This window comes from Aotus nancymaae, unplaced genomic scaffold, assembly GCF_030222135.1.
Source record: "Aotus nancymaae isolate 86718 unplaced genomic scaffold, 86718_ANA_hifiasm-v0.15.2.pri h1tg000006l, whole genome shotgun sequence".
NCBI classification, from domain to species: domain Eukaryota; kingdom Metazoa; phylum Chordata; class Mammalia; order Primates; family Aotidae; genus Aotus; species Aotus nancymaae.
Genome location: NW_026988417.1, coordinates 38,046,949 through 38,069,363, shown reverse-complemented (window position 1 = coordinate 38,069,363; position 22,415 = coordinate 38,046,949). Strand labels below are relative to the sequence as shown.

Sequence of the window (22,415 nt, the reverse complement as noted above, 5' to 3'; positions counted from 1 at the left end):
ACTGGGAATCAACAAGTTGGACGTCCACTCAGAGACCTAATTAGAAAGTCGGTAATTACAAAGACGACAGAGGGATAAATTTATAATGAAGGGAAGAAACCAGCCTAAAAAGGCAGAGAATACTCAAAATCAGAACGCCTCTCCCTCTACAGGGGATCAGAGTTCCTCATCAGCAATGGAACAAGTCCTGATGGAGAATGAGTGCGTTCCATTAACAGAAGTAGGCTTCAAAAGGTGGATGATAAGACACTTCTGTGAATTAAAAGAACTTGTTCTAACCCAATACAAAGAAACTAGGAACTTTGAAAAAAGGTTTGACAAAATGGTAACGAGAATAGACAATTTAGAGAGGAATATAAGTGAATTAATGGAGCTGAAAAACAATACGAGAACTTCGCAAAGTATGCACAAGTTTTAACAGTCCAATTGATCAAGTAGAAGAAAGGATATCAGAGGTCGAAGACCAACTTAATGAAATAAAATGAGAAGACAAGATTAGAGAAAAAAGGATAAAAAGGAACGAGCAAAGTTTCCAAGAAATATGGGACTATGTGAAAAGACCTAATCTACGTTTGATAGGTGTACCTGAATGTGACGAAGAGAATGAATCCAAGTTGGAAAATACTCTTCAGGATATTATTCAGGAAAATTTTCCCAACATAGTAAGGCAGGACAATATTCAACTCCAGGTAATACAGAGAACACCACAAAGATATTCCTCAAGAAGACCAACCCCAAGGCACATAATCGCCAGATTCATTAGGATTGAAATGAAGGAGAAAATACTAAGGGCAGCCAGAGAGAAAGGTCAGGTTACCCACAAAGGGAAGCATATCAGACTTACAGCAGATCTCTCAGCAGAAACCCTACAAGCCAGAAAAGAGTGGGGACTAATATTCAACATCCTTAAAGAAAAGAATTTTCAACCCAGAATTTCATATCCAGCCAAACTAAGCTTTACAAGTGAAGGAAAAATAAAATCTTTTGCGAACAAGCAAGTACTTAGAGATTTCACCACCACCAGGCCTGCTTTACAAGAGCTTCTGAAAGAAGCACTACACATATAGGAACAACCAGTATCAGCCTTTTCAAAAATACATCAAAAAGTAAAGAACATCAACATAATGAAGAATTTACATCAACTAATGGGCAAAACAGCCAGCTAGCATCAAATGGCAGTATTAAACTCATAAATATTATTATTCAAATTGGATAAAAAGCCAAAACCCATCGGTATGCTGCATCCAGACCCATCTCACATGCAACGACACACAAAGACTCAAAACAAAGGGATGGAGGAAGATTTACTAACCAAACGAAGAGCAAAAATAAATAAATAAATAAAAAGTAGGAGTTGCAATTCTCGCCTCTGATAAAATAGACTTTAAAGCAACAAAGATCAAAAGAGGCAAAGTAGGACATTACATAATGGTAAAAGGATCAATGCAACAAGAAGAGCTAACGATCCTAAATATATGCGCACCCAATACAGGAGCACCCAGATACATTAGACAAGTTCTTAATGACTTATAAAGAGATTTAGACTCCCACACAATAATAGTGTGAGACTGTAACATCACCTTGTCAATATTAGACAGATTAACGAGACAGAAAATTAACAAGGACATCCAGGACTTGAACTCAGACCCGGAACAAGTAAACTTAATAAACATTTATAGAACTCTCCACTTCAAATACATAAAACACACATTCTTATCAGTATCACATCACACCTATTCCAAAAGTGACTACATAATTGGATGTAAATCACTGCTCAGTAATTGCATAGCATTTCATAGGTTTAAATGAAATATTGGTTGCCTGCTTGTTTGTTATTTTCTTCCCTTATTCCTTCCTGTCTCCATTGTTAAGCACAATTATTGGTATAAAAGAGGTTTTCAATACCCATTTCTAGATTGCATTCTAGTCTGGGCAATAAAGCAATACTCCCGTTCTCTCTCCCTCTTTCTCTTCCTTTTTCTTCCTCTTCTTCATTCTTTTTTTTTTTTTCTTTCTTCCTTTAAAAAAAAAAAAAGAAAAAGCACCTGGCCCATGTGAGCACTCAATAAATAGTAATATTTTTTCTTTATATGCTTTTGTAATTTATGCAATCTGTTTTTGTTGGACACATTTAGATTTCACTTGGTAATGTTATAATACCATGCAGTTTATACCTCCACAAAATGCAGAATAAACATTTTTTTGAATTATGATTTTAATGATTATAATGATTCATATTATCATTAGTGAGTACTCAGGGGTTATTAAACAGATATGTTTGAATTTTAGGAAGGGGAAGGCTTGTGGTGTCTATGCTGAGAAATTTTAATTATACAGAAGAGGTGATCCTCCTTTGCATTTTCTTATGTTCTTTCCTTTTTTTGAGACGGAGTCTCTGTCACCTAGGCTGGAGTGCAGTGGTGTAATCTTGGCTCACTGTAACCTCAGCCTCCCAGGTTCAAGGGGTTCTCCTGCCTCAGCCTCCAAGTAGCTGGGATTACAGGTTTGCTGCAACCTCTGCCTCCCAGGTTCAAGCAATTTTCCGGTCTCAGCCTCTTGAGGAGCTAGGATTACAAGCGTGTGTTACCACATCCAGCTAATTTCTGTATTTTTGGTTGAGATGAAGTTTCATCATGTTGTTCAGGCTGGTCTTGAACTCCTGACCTCAGGCGATCCACCCACCTCAGCCTCACAAAATGCTAGGATTACAGGCATGAGCCACTGCACCTGGCACCCATTTCCCCTCCCCTTTTTCCCACTGGATACCTCTTACACCATTTTCACTCTTATTTGCTGCCATACCTCCAGGGCAGCAATAGGACAGCTAGATGCAAGGTACAGGTCCTGAGCCAGGTTAAAATCATTGGTAAACATGGCAAGATGTCCTGCCAAAAGATTTCGGTCCTCTATTCCCTACAAATAAAAGCAATTCTGATGAGAAGAAATACAAGGGTTTAACTTTTTTTTTTTAAGGACTTTGATCAGTAGGAACTGGTGATGTTCTATCAACTCACTTGTTTAAGAATTAGGTAAGATTAAATATAGAAATTTACACTGCATTTAACTTAAAATAGCATTTAAAACTTAACTTGATAAGACTGTAACATGCTGTTTACCTTTATTTGTTCCAAGGACATCACTATGCCAACATTTCCAATTCTCCGATAAACACGGATTGCAAACTCCACTTCCATGTGATGTAAACAAGCTTGGGCCAACTCATTCCAGGCAGCCTCATCATTCAGAATCCTGCACAATTCCCAAGCATCAGAAAACCTGGGATGTAAGTACATAAGCTTAATCAGAATGCTCCACTTGCTACATATTAGGCAATTTTCAGACTACATGTCATCTAACAGTGTACCCCAGATAAACTGTCTAAAACCTTTCTTAACCTGTAATTGTCATTTGCAAGTAATGAAAAAACACTTAAGCTTCCTTCCTTTTTTATACCGATAAGTGGTTTTCCCTGAATTTTTATTAATCTAAATCTACTCTCCGTAACCAGCCTGTTCAATTAACAACTAAATTAATTCTATTCATTTATTTTTTTATTTCACATATAGATAAAAATTATTTTTGTTCTCACATAAGTCTAATAAAATTAGTAATCTATTCCTATAAATTTAGAAGTTTAAAACAGGGGTCAGCAAACTATGGGCCAAATCTAGTCAGCTGCTGTTTTGAAAATACAGCTTGAGAGGAACACAGCCAGTCACCAGCCCACTCTTCAATGGATTGTCTGTGGCCGCTTTCATGCTCCAACAGCCGCCTTGAGTAGCTGCAACAGAGACCCCATGGCCCTTAAAGCCTGAAATATTTACTATTTGGCCCATGACAGAAAAGGTTTTCTGACCTCTGGTTTAACACACGAACATAAATGCCAATTAAACTTTGTGTGGAACCTCTACACGAGTGAATATGTTACATCCATCTATCTGTTTATCCATCCATTTATCTATTCACCCATCCATTTTTTTCATCCAATACACATTTACCGAGCTTCTGATATATGCTTGGAAACATGATACAAAAATCAACCACAGTTGCTGTCCTTAAGGCAATCACAATTGGGGAAGGTGGAAGAGACAGACAAGGAAACAAATGACTATAACATACTATGACAGAGGTCACTGAGTACGTACAATAGGTCAATCTTTGTGCTAAGTCTTTTGCATAAATTCTCTTACCCTAATAACCTGACCCACTAAGTATTATTTCTTCTTTATAGATTAGGAAAGGGAGGCTTCAAAGACTAGCCCAAGTCACACAGAGGTAAGTGGTGACGTGCTCTAAACCACCGTGTATATGGCATCCTGACTCTGAGGCAACACATCAGGAAGACCCCAAGCAGGACTGACTACCTGTGGCAGTGGGGAAGTCGGGGAAGGCTTCCTGGAGCAGGAGATGGCTCCACTAATGGGTGATGGGTGAAGAACAAGGGGTTACTACATTCAGAGATAGAGAAAGAAAGGGCATTTCAGGAAGAATCATGAAATATATGCAGTTTCAGCAGCTGGTGGAACAGAGAGGGAGTTGAGTGAAGGCAGTTGAGCAGGTCTTAAATCATTAAGTACCTAGTATGTCATGTGAGGTCCTCTAGGAATTTGGATTTGTTTGTAAAGGCAATAGGATGTCACTGAAGGATCTTGAGCAGGGAAATGAAAGGGTCAAATCATATTTTCAAAAGTATGTGGGGAACAGATTAGATTGTTACTAGGCTATTGGCAGACAGAGCAGTTGGGAAGTGGTTAGTTACATTACACATTATTCCAGTGATGGCCTGGGTAAAGACAAGGGAACACAGGAGGAGAAAAGGAGCTGGTGTTTGTGTGTGTTATGGCATGTGTATACGTGATTAGAGTGAGGGAAAATAGGGGACTGTGGAAACTGATGTGTTCAGTGTTAGAAAGGGCAAGTTTGAAGAGCTCATAGACTTGCAAGTACATATGACTGGTAGGCAGTGTAAGTACAGGTTTAAGGTAAAGACACAGATTTTAGAGTCAGCTTCATATGGGTGGTATGTGAAGCCATGTTAAGTAGAGGAGATTCACTTAGGAAGAATAATTAGAATAAGAAGAGAAGGAAACTCATGAGACCCCAATAAACAGCAACATTTAAGAAAGGCTTGGAGGAATTAGAACGTCAAAGGAATTCTCTCAGTGGCTCTAGGAGATAAGAGAAAAAAAAACAGGAAAAGGAAATTATAAGCAAAGCAAAATCAAACTTCATTATGATAAAATCAAGATATTGTTGAAATAATTAGGTTTATTAGGATTTGACAATAACTGGGCTCTTTGGAAGCTTAGAAACTGTTTTGTTCTTAAGGGCTTTTCTTGTAATAAAGTACTCATAATAAAAACAGTTCACTATCTTATCTGAGTCTCACAATATCCTTGTGAAATGAACAAGGGAAGTACTGTTATCTCCATCTATTTAATAGGATTTGACATTTTATCAAAAAGACACCTACACTCATACGTTTACTGAAGCATTATTCACAATAGCAAAGTCATGGAATCAACCTAAGTAGCCATCAACATATGACTAAATTTTAAAAAGTGGTGTGTATATATAGATATACACATCATGGAATACTACTCAGCCATAAAAAAGAATGAAATCATGTCTTTTGAAGCAATATAGATGGAATTCGAGGTCATTATCCTAAGTGAAATGCCCCAAAGTAAAAAACTGCATATTCTCACTGATAAGTGGGAGGTAAACGATGGGTACACATGGACATACAGGTGGAGTAATAGACACTGGAAACTCCAAAAGATGGGATGGTGAGACAGGGTTGAGGGATAATACCTATTGGGTACAATGTTCATTATTCTGTGGATGGGTACATTAAAAGCCCAGACTTCAAAATATGCACTATATCCATGCAGTACAACTGCACTTGCATCTCTACATTTACAAAAAATAAAAAAAAATTCTTGCAAGGAGAAAGAATAAAGCAATACAATAATTATAGGATTTGACCTTTAAAATCACAAAAGCAAATGAGAAGTTCCAAGAGAAGTGTTTGAAAGCCTACCTTTTTAGCGTTAAAGTCTGTGCCAGCATTGGTCTCAGTTCGTTTGGCCCCATATCTTTTAAGTTGTTGAGAAAGCCATGGGTGCTAAGGTAGATGCTGTTTACTTTTCCACTCTGTGTTTGGCAAGTCAACTCTCCATTATATAGCAGCAAAGGTTTATGAGCAAAAGGAACTTTGGTGCTACCAGCCAAAATAACCTTGGCTCCTACATTATAAAACAGACATCTTAATGCTGAAAACTAATACTCAGCACAAATATCAGAAAGGAATGTTTTAATTTTACTGCAATGGGGAAATTCATTTATCAGTGAATATACAAAAAAGGGATTTAGTACCTTGTATAGTGTCCTTGTGAAAGACATACGTGTACACCTTATCATCATCATAAGCAATAAATACACCTTTATCCATTGACCAGTTTTCCCAAAGAACACTTTTAATGGTTGGTGAAAAATCTGGAATCTCATAGGTAGCATCATTAACCTACAAAATAAGATTTACAGATTTGCCCCAAGTCTGTGCTTAAATGATTATCATTTGCCATGGTAGAAGCCTGTTTGTAGCCTTAGCTGGCTTAACCTAGCAAGTCATATTCAACCTAACATCACTCTAACAACAACTGGAAGGAAAGTTTCTTTTTCCATTCCTATCCTAGATCTGGCTTGAAAAAAATGATAGTTATTTGGCAAATACAAGGTTTGATCCAAAATCTGGCAAATTTGTAGGAGAACCCACCAGTCTAGACACAAAGATTCAGGTTAAGGAAAAAAAATTAAAGATGCTCAAGATGACAGAAATTTAAACTATGAACACACTTGTCACTTGTGTTTAGACGTTTTTCAATAACAGTGAGTATTCGATAATACTGGGTATTAAGAAACATTAATTCACATGATTAAAGTAAATTACACTAGGGATGCTTTATTTCAAAAGACTTCTCTAAAATGCATGTCAACAAACATAAATATATAATCACCCCTCAACATCCATGAGATTGGTTCCAGGATCTCCTGCAGATAACAAAACCCATAGCTGCCCAAATCCCTGACATAAAATGGTATAATATTTGTGTATAACCTATGTATACCCTCTCTTATACTTTAAATCATCTCTAGATTACTTCTAATACCTAATATAATGTAAATGCTATGTAAATAATTGTCATACTGTATTGGGAATATAGACAAGAAAAATTTTCTGCACAGGTTTAGCATAGACAAATTCATCAATTTTTTCCCTGAATATTTTTGATTCACAGTTGGTTGAATCCATAAATGAGGAACCCACAGATAGGGAGGGCTGACTGTAATATTATACTAAATAAGCTATTTATAAAAATCAGTCCATATAATTCCTGTGAACTCAGGCAGATAGGCTGATACATATCCTGAATGGGGAACTGAAAAATATCTGCCTCCTCCTACTCTATCTTCCTATAAAAATAAGAATGAAATATAAAATTCCTGCAAATCATAATTAATACTACAAAGCTGTGTTATTTAATACAGTAGTTGCTATTATAATATCTACTTGTAGCCAGATGTACCTATTAAGCATTGAAATGTCCCAAGTCCAAATTGAGATATATTTAAGTGTAAACTACACACTGGATCTCAGAGAGTTCACATGAGAAAAAGACTGTAAAATATCTCATTAATATTTTTTATACTCAGTTACCCATTGAAATGATGATATTGAGATACTATCTCACACCAGTCAGAATGGCGATTATTAAAAGTCAAGAAACAACAGATGCTGGAAAGGCCATGGAGAAACAGGAATGCTTTTACACTGCTTGTGGGAATGTAAATTAGTTCAACCATTGTGGAAGACAGTGTGGCGATTCCTCAAGGATTAAATTAAATATATTAAAATTAATTTTGCCTGTTTATCATTTTAAAAATGTTGCTAATAGAAAATTTTAAATTATATATGTGGTTCACATTATATTTCCATTGGACAGTGCTGCTTACAAGATATTGTATTAATTACCTCATTTAATTCTAACCCTCTACTCTAAAAGACAGGTACTATTATTATTCCCATTTTACAGATGAAGAAACTTAAGTACAGAGAAATCTGCCCAAAGTTACACAGCTAGTAAGCTGACGAGCCAGAATATGAACCCAGGCAGTCTGGCTCCTGAGTCTCTGCTTCTAACCACTATATTATACTGATTCTCACTTCATATAGATGAGCACACCAGTGCCACTGGACTAGTGAACAAACTTTTTTTAAAAAGGGTAACTTTTTGTTGAGTGCTTATTACACGGCTAACACTGTACTAAAAGCTAACATGCATCATCCCATTTACTTTTCATTTAACAATCCTACAAAGTAGGTATTAGAACTGTCTCCCTCTTAGATAGACAGGAAAACTGGAAATCCGATCAAAGTGAGAGCTCTTTAACAGAAATTATCAAGAGAAAAAGAATTGTAAATGGAGAAAGTAAAAATGAATGAAATCACCTTGTTTAAGGCTGATTTTACTCCTTACCCTTTTCCTAGCAGCCACACCCTATTTCTGACTTTATCTCCTGACAGACACCTGATTTACCCTCCTACTTTCTTGTATATCCTGTCTAAGCCACAGTTTCTAACTGTGGAAAACCCACACGGGGGAAATTCAAGGCAGCTCTAATTAGTTCCTTGTTACAGAAAGGAAACCTACAAGGTGGAATTTCCGTATTAAGTAGAGGGAATTCAAGGTTTATCTTCATTTATGGCATCCTTCCTCATTTGCTTTGCGATTAGGAGAGGAATGCGCTGAGTAAGAACTAGCAAATTAGGAATCTGGCACATATAATCCAGGTACATCTGTGGAAATTTGTTATATTTGTCAAATAAAGAAAGAAAAGAAGAGAAGGAGGCCAGGTGCAGTGGCTCACGCCTGTAATCCCAGCACTTTAGGAGGCCAAGGCAGGCGGATCATGAGGTCAAGACATCAAGACCATTCTGGCCAAAATGGTGAAACTCTGTCTCTACTAAAAATACAAAAATTAGCTGGGCATGATGGCGTGCACCTGTAGTCCCCAATACTCAGGAGACTGAGGCAGGAAAATCGCTTGAACCCAGGAGGCAGAGGCTGCAGTGAGCTGAGATAGCGCCATTGTACTCCAGCCTGGCAACAGAGCAAGATTCTGTCAAAAAAAAAAAAAAAAAAAAAGAAGAGAAGAAAAGGAAAGGAAGGGAAGGGGAAGGGAAAGGAAAGGAAAGGAAAGGAAAAGAAAGAGAAGGAAAGGAAGACAGGGCAGGCATGAGGAGGAAGTTAAGTCTTTGTATCAAGGGAAGTGTAGCAGTGAGGAGCAGGCTGTTTACATTGAGGGGACATCACAGTGACATCTAGGCACCTGGAAATAGTGTTAAGGATGGGTCCATGAGCAGCTGTAGTTTATGTGAATTTGACCAAGAATATAGTAAACCATTAACTGGATATAAAAAGTAAATGAAAAATCCAATTATAGTAACTAATGTAAAGGCACATCTCCTTTTTTCGAAATCTATTTTCAAAAAAATTAAGGATGTTTAAAAATATGAGTGATGGATTTTTAAAATGGGTTCATCCATTTTTAATTATCTAATACAGAAATACTTTTTCTTTGTGCTCAGGATCTTTAAGGAAAGAGGAAAATCAACTGAGGTGGGCAGGAAGGACAGATAACTTACTGCCTATCGAGAGAGAAAAGTCATGTACAGGAAGATAATCATCGTATTGTGCTGTAAGTACATGATCAGGTTGAAAGTGGTATAAATATAATAACTATTTTTTCCCATTAAAAATCTTTCTGGGATGGCCACTATGAAAAATTACAGAATAATGGAAAAAGTTCTCTCCATATAGTCATGAAAAATCTATCATAAACATGGTATCATGAAGATGACAGCAAGGAACTACAATCCTTGGCACTAATTAATGGAAAACTTTACATGAGATAGACTTTAAATACACATTTTTTTCCTATATTGCATTTCAAAAAATAAACATTTAAAAATGTTCTAGACTTACTGGACAGTAGACAAATCCATCACTTTTTTCATCAATGAAAACTAATCCGGTCCCATTAGGGTCAGGAAAAATCTTTTTCACACTAACAGGATGTCGATAATCATTAACAAATTGCCAGTCTTCAATGTAGAAATATTGAATGACACCAGTCTTAAAAAAAAAAAAAATCCAGTCATGAAAATATAAAAGTTAGTCAAGGAAATACTAACTTTCAACATTTAAATTAAATGTACTTCCCAATTTTAAGAGAAAAATGTCATGTTTTTGATGAAGCATCTATGAATAATATTTAGCATATGTGAAAGGTACAGACTGAAAAAAATAAATAAAATGGGGAAAAGCCAGGCATGGTGGCTCATGCCTGTAATCCCAGCATTTTGGGAGACTGAAGCAGGTGGATCATGAGGTCAGGAGTTGGAGACCAACCTGGCCAAGAGACCAGCCTGACCAATATGGTGAAACCCAGTCTCTACTAAAAATACAAAAATTAATCCAGGCACGGTGGCAGGTGCCTGTAATCCCAGCTACTCGGGAGGCTAAGGCAGAATTGCTTGAACCCAGGTAGCAGGGGTTGCAGTGAGTGGAGATGACGCCATCATACTCCAGCCTGGGCGACAGAGTGAGACTCCGATTCAAAATAAATAAATAAATTAATTAAATTAAATGGGAATGTACCTGTGATTGAACAGCCTATTAATTCTAACATTCTTAGTGATATTAAACCATAATTGATTTTTAAATTTCCTACTTGCTAGAAATACCCCTATTTTATAGGAGTAACTTTCAAATACATTATTTCAATTTTTTTGCTATTAATCAACAGATAAATTAGAAAATTAATTTTAAGACAACAAACCCACCTGATAGAATCAACTGAATATATATTAGCAATGAACATGTAGATACCAAGATTAAAAATGCAATAACATTTACAATTACTCAAAATATGAGATACTTGGGTATAAATTTTAAAAAAACATGCCCAGGACTTGTATGCTGAAAATTACAAAACACTAATGAAAGGCATAAAAGATTTAACTAAATGGAGAAGTATACTGTGTTCATGGATGGGAAGTTAACATGTTAATTATTCCCATCTGATATAAAGATTTAATATCATTCTAATAAAAGAAATCTCAACAAGATATTTTTTGTAGATATACACAAAATTATTCTAAAATTTACACAGATTGATAAACTAGAAGAGCTAAAACAATTTTGAAAATAAAGTGGGAAATCAGTCTACCCAATTTTAAGGCTTTCTTTTTATAGCTATAGTAATCAAGACTGTGTAGTACTGCTAGAAGAATAGACACACAGATCAATGGAACAGAAGCCTAAAATAGGCATAGATATGTCCAACTGATTCTTTTTCCTATTTTAAAGATGCCTGTACTTTTATTCTTATTTTTAAAATAGCTTTATTTATAAAGCTATTATATCTTTTATTATATCTCATACAATTCACCCTCTAAAGTGTACAACTCCATGGTTTTTTGTATTCACCAAGTTGTGCCATACTTCATCACAATCAATATTAAAACCTTTCATCACCTCAAAAAGAAACTCCACTTAGCAGTTAATCCATATGCCCTTCAATGGGTGAATGTTAAGCTGGTACATCCATACCATGGAATATGAGTCAACAACAAAAAGGAACAAACTATGGATACACACAACTTAGATGAATCTCCAGAGAAGTATGGTGAGTGAAAAAAAGCCAATCTCAAAACATTTCATACTGAACGATTCCATTTATACAACATTACTGAAATGGCAACATTATGGAAATGGAGAACAAGTTATTAGTTACCAGGTGTTAAGAATGGGATGAGGGAAAGAGGGAAGTGAATATAAACCAGCAACATGAGGGATCCTTGTGGTAATAGAGTTGTTCTGTATGTTGACTGTACTAATGTCAATATCCTGGTTTTGATAATGTTACCATTGCAGGAAACTAGGTAAAGGGGTACCTAGGACTTCTCTCTGCACTGTTTCTTACAACTGGATGTGAATTTTACAAGGATCTCAAAATAGAAAGTTTAATTAAAATTTTAAAAAAGACGACATTCTGGACTTCTACTCAGGCCAAGATAGAGAAGGATAATCTTTTCAACAAATGGTGCTGCAACAACTGGATATCATTTACAAAAACTGATCTATACCTCATGGCATAAATAAAATTTAACTCAAAGTATCATGGACCTAAATGTAAAACATAAAACTATAAAATTTCTAGAAGAAAACATAGAAAAAAATTTTGTGACCTTGGGTTAGACAAAGATTTCTTAAATATGACACCAAATGCATGATCCATGAAAACATAAATTGATAAACTGGACTTTGTAAACATTTAAAGAACATCTTCTCTTTGAAAGACACTGATAAAAGAATAAAAATACAAACTACACTGGAAGAAAATATTTGCAAAGCATACATCTGATAAAGGAGTTGAATCCAAATATATATAAAGAACTCTCATAAATCAATAATAAAACAACTCAATCAAAAATTGGTCAAAAAATTTGAACAGACACTTCATCAAAGATAACACTTCACCAAAGAAAGCAAATAAACCTATGTTAAATGCCACATCGTTAGTTCATTAGGAATGCAAATTAAAATAACAATGATACCACTACATATCTATTAGAGTGGCTAAAATGAAAAAGACTGATCATGACATGTCTTGGTGAGGATATGGAGGAACTGGAACACTCATACACTGTTGATGGGAATGTAAAATGGAACAATCAGTTTAGAGAACAGTTTGCCAGTTTCTCAAAAAGTTAAAGATATAAATGCCATATGTGCAGCCATTCCACTTCTAGGCATTTATCCAGAAGGAAACAAAACACAGGTCCATACAAAGACTTAAACATGAATGTTAAGGGCTTTATTTGTAAATACCACAAACTGGACATAACTCAAATGTTCACCTGTAAGTTCTTGGACAAGCAAATTGTGACATATGCATACTATAGACTACTACTACTCAGCAATAAAAAGAAATGAATTACTGACACACACAACAGCATAATGCATCTCAAAAAATGTTGAATAAAAGACAAAAAGGAGTACATACTTTGTTTCCATTTATATAAAACTCTAGAATATACAAACATTTATTACATTTATAGTGAAAGAAAAAGCATGAGGTGGGGAGAGATGAGAGGAAGGAATCATAAAGGAGCATGAGAAAACTTTTGGGGGTGAGGGGTATGTTCACTATTTCTTTTTTGAGAAGGAGTTTTGCTCTTGTCACCCAGACTGTAGTGCAATGGTGTGATCTCAGCTCACTGCAAACTCCACCTCCTGGGTTCAAGTGATTCTCCTGCCTCAGCCTCCTGAGTAGCTGAGATTACAGACACATGCCACCATGCCCAGCTAATTTTTGTATTTTTAACAGAGACAGGGTTTTACCATGTTGGTCAGGCTGGTCTTGAACTCCTAACCTCAAGTGATCCACCCACCTCGGCTTCCCAAAGTGCTGGGATTACAGGCTTGAGCCACTGCGCTCGACCATGTTCACTATTTTAACTGAAGTGATGGTGCTTCATGGGTGTATACATATGTCAAAACCTATCAAATTGTACACTTTTAAATTTTAATTTATTTGTTTTTTTTGGAGACAGAGTCTTGCTCTGTCACCCAGGCTGTATGTAGTGGCATGATCTTGGCTCACTGCAACCTCTGCCTCCTGGGCTCAAGCGATTCTCCTGCCTCAGCCTCCCGAGTAGCTGGAACTACAGGCATGTGTCACCATGCTCAGCTAATTTTTGTATTTTTAGTACAGACAGGATTTTACCATGTTGCCTAGGCTGGCCTCAAACTCCTGAGCTCAAGCAGTCTGCCTCGGCCTCCAAAAGTGCTGGGGTTACAGGCATGAGCCACTGCGCCTGTCCAAATTGTAAACTTCAATAGTGCATTTTTTGCATATCAATTATACTTCAATAAAGCTACCAAAACACATGATATTTTTCGAATCACTTAAGAATGAAATTGGAATAGTTGCTGCTTTATGGGCAGACTACAACACTTATTTCAACAGCACTGTGGCATAGCGGAAAGAGTAGATTTTTCATTAGGAAATCTTAGTTTAAGTTCCATCTTTGGTACAGACATGCTAACCTCTCCATCTTCAGTATCTTCCTCCGGAAAATTTCCCTGCATATTTTATAGATAATGAAATAAAATAAGTGAGATCAGGGCTCTATAAACTGTTAGTGTCATACAAATTTCCTGTTCCATATTTTTCCATATCACCAAATTACCTGATATATGAGATCTACCCTACTGATGTATATTATCTCAAAGACTTACTAGTTTAGGTGAAACTTAAATTTTAAAAGGCTCTCATATGGCAACTAGCATGCTTTAAAAAGGAGGCCAAGGTAGGAGAATCATTTGGGGCTAGGAGTTCAAGGTCAGCCTGAGCAACAGAGAGAGACCAAGTCTTTACCCAAAATAAATAAATAAATAAATAAATAAATAAATAAATAAATAAATAAATAAATAGCAGGTTTCTAAAATAAATAAAAAGAAAATATAAAAAATGTTTCAAGAGGGTCTGTTTCTAAAAACAAAGAAAAGAAAAAAGAAAAATAAATTTAAAAACTAAAAATTAGCAGGGCGAGGTGGCATGCAACTGTAGTCCTAGAGACTCAGAAGGATGAGTAAGGAGGACTGCTTGAGCCCAGGAGGTTGAGATTATAGTGAGCTATGATCGCGCCACTGCACTCCAGCCTGGGCAACAGAATGAGACCCGGTCTCTAAAAAATAATAATGATAATTTTATGTGAGAAAGTGGAAACTTTTAAAATAGTAAATAACTTTTCCTTTGTTGTTTTTAGATGGGGTCTTGCTCTGTCACTTAGGCAGAGGGCAGTGGCTCGATCTCAGCTCACTGGCAACCTCCACTCTTGGGGCTCAAGTGATCTTCCTACTTCAGCCTCCTGTGTAGCTGGGACCACAGGCACGCACCACCACACCCAGTTTTTTTTGGTATTTTTATTAGAGATGGGGTCTCGTCATGTTGCCCAGGCTGGTCTCAAACTCCTGAGCTCAAGCGATCCACCTACCCCGGGTTCCCAAAATGCTGGGATTATAGGTTTGAGCCACTGTGCCCAGCCACTATTTTGTTAAAGTAGAAAATAATGCCTTTTCTACCAACTTTACTTAATTATTTTACAGGCTGAACAAGGTAACATGTATGATATGCTTCGAAAAATCTATGAAAACTGTTTACAAATATAAGATGCTATAACTGTTTTATGTGCATGTGGCTAATGTAATATTTGGAGATATAGGGTACCTATGGTTCAAAGGACCAAGAAATTGAAGTCCGATTCTCAATATTCAATTAATTTTAATATTTGCTGAATGCATACTAAATGCAGGCATTAGAGATCTGAAGCTGCATTGTCTATGTTCATCACCAAATTAAATCCTTAAAGCACCCAGATAAGGAAAATGAGGCTTGGAGGGGTTAAGCACCAGCTAGCAAGTAATAGAACTGGTGTTTGAGGCTGGATTTGCCAGGCTCCAAAGGCTGAGCTTTTTACTAGGCCAACAGAATTGCTTAAAATCACAAAAGCACTGATATTAACAAATCATGCCATCTACGTGTTCTATATACATACGTACAGTCATTCACCACATAATGTTTCGGTCGGCAATGGACTGTGTATGTGATGGTGGCCCCATAAGATTAGTATGGAGCTGAAAAATTCCTATTGCCTAGTGACATCGTGGATGTCATAATGTCAAAGCATAAGGCATTACTCACAAGTCTGAGTGATGCTGATGTAAACAAACCTTGTATGCTGCCAGTTATATAAAAGTATAGTGCATATAATTATGTATAGTACATAATACTTGATAATGATAATAAATGACTGTTACTGGTGTGTGCATGTAGGTATGCATGTATGTATGTATGCATGTATGTACGTTTATTTTTTGAGATGGAGTTTCACTCTTGTTGCCCAGGCTGACGTGCAATGGCATGATCTCAGCTCACTGCAACCTCTGCCCCCTGGGTTCAAGCGATTCTCCTGCCTCAGACACCCTAGTAGCTGGGATTACAGGCACCTGCCATCACGCCTAGCTAATTTTTTGTATTTTAAATAGAGATGGGGTTTCACCATGTTGGCCAGGCTGGTCTCGAACTCCAGACCCCAGGTGATCCACCTGCCTCGGCCTCTCAAAGCGCTGGTATTACAGGAGTCAGCCACCACACCCGGCTTGTTTATGTATTTATTATACTATACTTTTTATTATTATTTGGAGTGCACATCTATTTATTAAAAAAGGTTAACTGTAAAACAGCTTCAGCCAGGTCCTTCAGGAGGTATCCAGAAGAAGGCATTGTTATCATAGGAGATGACAACTCCATGTATGTTATTCCCGATGAAGACCTTCCAGTGGGACAAGAGGCGGAGGTGGGAGACAGTGAAACTGATGATCTCGATCCTATGTAGGACTGTGCTAATGTGTGTGTTTGTGTCTTAGTTTTTATAAAAAGTTTAAAAGTTAAAAAAAAAGTGAAAAACAGAGAGAAAAACTTACAACTAGGATATAACAAAATATTTAAGAAAGTATTTTAAGTAACTGTACCATGTATTTGTGTTATAAGGTAAGTGTTACTACAAAAGAGTCAAAAAGTTTTTAAAAATTCAAAAGCTTATAAAGTAAAAAAGTTATAGTGAGCTAAGGTTAATTTATTGTTGAAGAAAAAATTTTTACATAAATTTAGTGCCCCTAAGTGCACAGTGTTGATAAAATCTATAGCAGTTACAGTAATGCCATAGCCCTTCACATTCACTCACCACTCACTCACTCACTCACCCAGAGCCATTTCCAGTTCTGGAAGCTCCTGTCATGTAAGTGCCCTATAGGCATGCCATTTTTTATTTTTTTGAGACGGAGTGTCACTCTGTCACCCACGCTGGAGTTTAATGGCTCAATCTTGGTTCACTGCAGCCTCCACCACCCGGGTTCAATTGATTCTCCTGCCTCAGGCTCCTGAGTAGCTGAGATTACAGGTGCGCACCACCATGCCCAGCTAATTTTTGTATTTTTAGTAGAGACAGCGTTTCACCATGTTGGTCAGGCTGGTATTGAACTCCTGACCTCAGGTGGTTTACCCACCTTGGCCTCCCAAAGTGCTAGGATTACAGGCATGAGCCACCGCACCCAGCCCAGGCATGCCATTTTGAAGGTTTTTACACCATATGTTTACTGCACCTTTTTTGTGTTTAGATACCATTGTGATAAAGTTGCCTATAGTATTCGGTATAGTCACATGCTGCTGTACCGGTTTGTAGCCTAGGGGCAATAGGCTCTACCACACAGGCTAGGTGTATAGTAGGCTGCACCATCTAGGTTCCTGTAAGCACACTCTATGACATCCACACAATGACGAAATTGCCCAACGACACATTTCTCAGAATGTATCCCCATCGCTAAGAGACACATGAATGTATATCATTAATCACAGATAACTTCATTAACTATATTGGATTCAATATAGAAAAAACACTGGTAGGAAAAGGAAATGACTGAGATCGCAAAGTAAAAATTAGAAATTCCCAATGTTCTCTAATAAAGAAGGCAATACATACATCTGTACCATAGATGAGGAAATCACTAGTTAAAGCATGGCATAAGATACGGCACTTATCATCCACCGCTGGGAAAAGCCGAGTCTCACGTTCTTCTTGAGCATCCAAGATTTCACTTTCTATCTAAAACGTAAAGAATAATAATGGCTCACAGATTTATTTGAGTAAACCTGTTATACAACATTTAGGGGTGTCATTTTCTCAAGTTCAACTGAACATTCAGACTCCCAAGACTACCAGAGGTCAGTTTCGCCAGAGAGCTATCAGACAGGAACCATGGCTTGCCAGCAAGGTAGCACAGATGTCCCTCTCAGTGTGAATGGTCTTGACTGCAGGCTCTGCAGCTATCTAACTGCTAATCTCTTTGTCTTCCCAGATGTAAAGAGCCATGAAACAGATGTGAGAGATGCCCTGATTTAGAAGCCCCCTCTTCACAGGTGCCAACATCTTTTGAACAACTCAGCAGGCATGATTTCAAAGATCCCTACATGCAAAATGCTCAAATATGAGTCAACATCTTCCAGGAAGCCCAAAGGTATGGCATTCCCATTTTTTTTCTTTTTTTTTTTTTACACTGCAGAACCCATCATGTTCTTACAGTTCACTTATAGTTCCTTCTAGCTGCAATTTACCAACAGGGTAATTATTATTATTATTATTTACTAAACCTATGATGTTGTGAGTAGCATTGTGATATTTATCAGGTTTTTGGGGAACAGGGTTACAAAGTCAACTGAACTTCTCATATAGAAGGGGAAGGGTTTTGTTAATTCCTTACTCATACCTGGCTTTCTAGTTAGTCTGTATATCCTTGCTTCCTGATCAATATTCATGATAATCAGACATTAGGCTGTTCATCATAACTACACTTAGCAGGTGTCCAGGATGTCAAAATTATACTTACCAAATGTAATTGGACTTTGCCTTCAGAAAGTGCAGCAGCGTAGTCAGAATGAAGGCAAATACTGGCTACTGTTCCCAAATACTCCATATCTTTCAATTTTTTCACAGCTGTGGCAATTTTTTTAAAAACAACACATTAAAATATTGGTAAAACTATCTCATACACACTTGCAAATGTGTGTTTTTGCAAAAATATTCTGAACTTAAAATTTCATTTTAATCTTAAATGATTAAACAATTAAATTGAATATTAAAGATTAAATTTCATTTTAATGTTAGTTGTCATAGAAATTTGCCTTCAGACATTCCATATGGTTTACACGAAACAAAGTAATAGAAAATAAAATCACATGCAAAACAATTAAACCTTAAGTGGCAAGAAACTTAATAGTGTTTCCTGTTTACAACAGGTTAATTTTCAGGTTTGTTCTATTCTTGAGGGTTATCTGATCTAGAATTGGGGAAAGGTGATGGGGAGGAGGCAGGGGAAGAAAAAATAAAACAAGGTTTCCCTCACATGCTAATAGCTATCATTCAAAGAATAAAAGGGGAGACAGAACATTTATTAAATACCCACTAGGTTTAGGAGTGCTTAAAAATGTCACTGTGCCAAGTGAGATCACACATTTTATTTCATTTAATCTTCCTCATGATCCATTAAAAGTAGAAGTATCCTCATTTTCCAGATGAGTAAGGCTCACAAGTGTAAAGGATGTGTCTATAGTCATTTAGCTAACAGAGGTGGAAGGGGAAATTAAATCCAGGGCCTCTCTAACTCTGAAACTCATACTCTACCCACTATGCTATGCTGCCTTCACTGCAAAAGTGGATTTTAGAATAAAAACTTTCTAAAAATAATGCAAATTTTTAGAAGACTCACAAAACCATTTAAGCTAAGAATGAGATATGTGAATAAAAAAGAGTGAAAGACTTGGTCTTAAAAGAAACTTCTAGTACTTCCCAAATAAGAACAGAAATTATATGCTAGATAAGAATAAACAAGTAGATTTAGACTTGCCGTTCTCTCCAAGGACATAAAACCAAGCTCGATTATTCATGCCTACAGCCAGATGATAAAGACCTACTGCTACAAAGTTGGGTTCCACATCAACAGAAACTGTGATTGGTAGCTCCTAAAATATAGAAAATCGTAGTAAATCAACTGCTAAACTTATTTTAATTTTATTAATAAAAGAAAAATAACACCATTTTCATACTCCTTCAACAGGGTTGGCTACGGTGACTTCAAGAAGGGAGGTGAGATATGCAATCCTTGTGCTGCAGGCATCCCCTAGTATAGGAAGCTTGGTCAGGAAAACATGAAGTGACCCCCTTTGGGTAGAAAGTGCTAGCAACTGGCCATCATCTGTCCAGGACAAGGTACCCAATCCTGAAATAATCGACAACATAAATGATTATTCAAAAACAATATACAGTTGTAGGCAGCAAACAAATATTTTCATTTAAACTACCAGAGGCATAAAAATTTTCAAATATTTTCCTTACTAGTTTAAGCATTTTTATTTAGACTAGGAAATTTGCCATGGATTGGCATAAGAATATGAGCAATAGCTCATTCACTGTGGCTCAAAGGGAAAGTACAGTTACATGTCACTTAACAACAGGGATATATTCTAAGAAATCTGTCATTAGGTGACTCTGTTGTTGTGTGAACATCACAGAGTGTAGTTACACAAACCTAGACAAAATAGAGTACTACATACCTAGGCTGTATGGTATAGCTTATTGCTCCTAGGCTATAAGCTTGTATGGCATGTACTGTACTGAATACTGTAGGCAATTGTAACACAGTGGTAAGTATTTGCACAATGAAATATATCTAAACATAGACAATGTTTGGATATAATACCGTAAGCCTAAGCAACAAAACAAGACTCTATCAAAAGAAAGAAAGGAAGGAAGGAAGGGAGAAAGGGAGGTAAATATGGAACACGTATGTGGACCACTGTTGACTGAAACATCATTATGTGGGGCATGACTGTATATAAGAATTTATACTTTACATTAGAATTAGGATAAAATTCACTATAAATCTCTGGATCAAAGAAGACATATCTTTCTAGTCAAGCAGAATGACAACATAATTACTAAAATAAGGAGACTATTTTAGGAAACTCTAGTGAAGAGTGTTAAAATTTATTCCTCCTATAAGGAATGCAAATCACACAATAACAAACACAGCCTTACTCTCTGTAACTGGAATAAAATGTCAATCTACTTCAGAAAAAGCAATACCTTTATTTTCCTCATCCAGGCTGAGTATAGCATACATGTCTTTTAAGTCAACCAAGTCTTGGATTTTAATGCTGAAAAACAAAAATGTATTTTTAAAAAATATATATGATCTTTATATAAAACTGTTTTAGCCCACAAAAAATTATAAACCATGGAATAGGTCACTGGTCTCCAAAATGTGATGTACAGAATGATCTACTGGTTTAAGGTAAGAAAATATTAGAATTTCTGTACTTCATTATATTTTATCTTTAAATTTGTCTGGGTTTTGTTGTTGTTGTTGTTGTTTGCTGTGTGAAGAGATGTGGGGGTAGGGTTGTACCTGGCTTCATCTCTGATCTATAGCTTCAGAATTAAGGAGGTTAAAATTGTCCTGAAGAAATCTGAGTATAAAAATATTCTCCTGAGTAGTATTAATTATTGTAAGATGATACAGGCTTCTGTTTACAATGTGTTCCCCTTCTCCCCTTACCAGAGTTTTCATAGAAAAGGAAGTGAATTATAGTATAGAAAGAGCATTACATTTGGATCAGAAGGATCAAGTTGAAAGCTCTGAAAAATGTGGGCCTAATAAGAATAAGTCAATGCAAATGAAAGTTGTGTAGCACAATGCTGGAACCTAATAGTTGTAACATTTCTTTCCTTCTAATCTCCTTTTCTCCCTTCTCTTCCCTTCTAGTGTTTTCCTCTTACATTTTTTCCCCTCATTATTTTCATTGAATTGAACTTTCAATTTTAAGATAATTTTAGATTCACACGTGGTTGTAAGAGGCAATATAGAGATTCCATGTCCCCCTTTCTCCCAATAGTAACATCTTGAAAAACCATAGTATAATATCACAATTAGGATGCTGACATTGATACAAACCACAAATCTTATTCCGATGTCCCTGGTTTTACTTGTACTCAGTGTGTGTGTTTAGTAACTCTCTCACATGAGATTCATGAGATTCACAACCACAACCAGGATACAGATAGTTCCATGACCACAAAGATCTCTTATGTTGCTTTTTAATAAACACTCACCTCCTTCCTTCTGACTCCAGCTCCATCTCTAACCTCTGGCAATCACTAATCTGTTCTCTGTTTCTATAATTCTATCATTTCAAGAACATTATATAAATGAAATCATATAGTATGCAACCTGTTGAGATTTTTTTTTTTTTTTCCATTCAGTGCAATCCTTTGGAAATTCAAGTTGCTGGGTATATCAACAGGTTGTTCCTTTTTATTGCTGAGTAGCGTTCTATGGCATGGATGAACCATTCACCCACTGAAGGACATCTGGATTGTTTCCAGTTTTTGGCTATTACAAATAAAAGTTGCTATAAACATTCACATACAGGATTTTATCTGAATGTGGGTGCTCATTTCTCTGGAATAAATGGCCAGAAGTGTAACTGCTGGATCATATGGTAACTGCATTTTTAGTTTTGTAAGAAACTGCCAAACTGTTTTCGAGAGTAGCTGTACCATGATGCATTCTCACCAGCAATGTATGAGTAATCCAGTTTCTCCTCATCCTTACCCACATTTGGTGTTATCACTATTTTTCATTTTAGCCATTCTAACAGATGGGTAG

The 22,415-nt window shown here is 36.5% G+C and overlaps 1 protein-coding gene across 5 annotated transcripts in view; it reads right to left on the bottom strand.

The window, feature by feature from the left end:
• WDR19 (WD repeat domain 19) overlaps positions 1–22,415 on the bottom strand; it is a 111,104-nt gene that overhangs the window by 56,253 nt on the left and 32,436 nt on the right. For all 5 annotated transcript variants that reach the window (XR_010338776.1, XM_012474942.2, XM_064366431.1 and 2 more), the window contains 10 exons: positions 20,834–20,904; positions 19,795–19,967; positions 19,596–19,710; positions 18,579–18,685; positions 17,675–17,797; positions 10,050–10,199; positions 6,379–6,526; positions 6,044–6,248; positions 3,117–3,276; positions 2,803–2,913 (listed from right to left, as the gene is read on the bottom strand). Coding sequence is in view for 4 of the 5 variants with exons in the window: in XM_012474942.2 (XP_012330365.1) it covers positions 2,803–2,913; positions 3,117–3,276; positions 6,044–6,248; positions 6,379–6,526; positions 10,050–10,199; positions 17,675–17,797; positions 18,579–18,685; positions 19,596–19,710; positions 19,795–19,967; positions 20,834–20,904 (1,363 nt within the window). In the remaining variant the exon portion in view is untranslated. The remainder of the gene's footprint in view (positions 1–2,802; positions 2,914–3,116; positions 3,277–6,043; positions 6,249–6,378; positions 6,527–10,049; positions 10,200–17,674; positions 17,798–18,578; positions 18,686–19,595; positions 19,711–19,794; positions 19,968–20,833; positions 20,905–22,415) is intronic.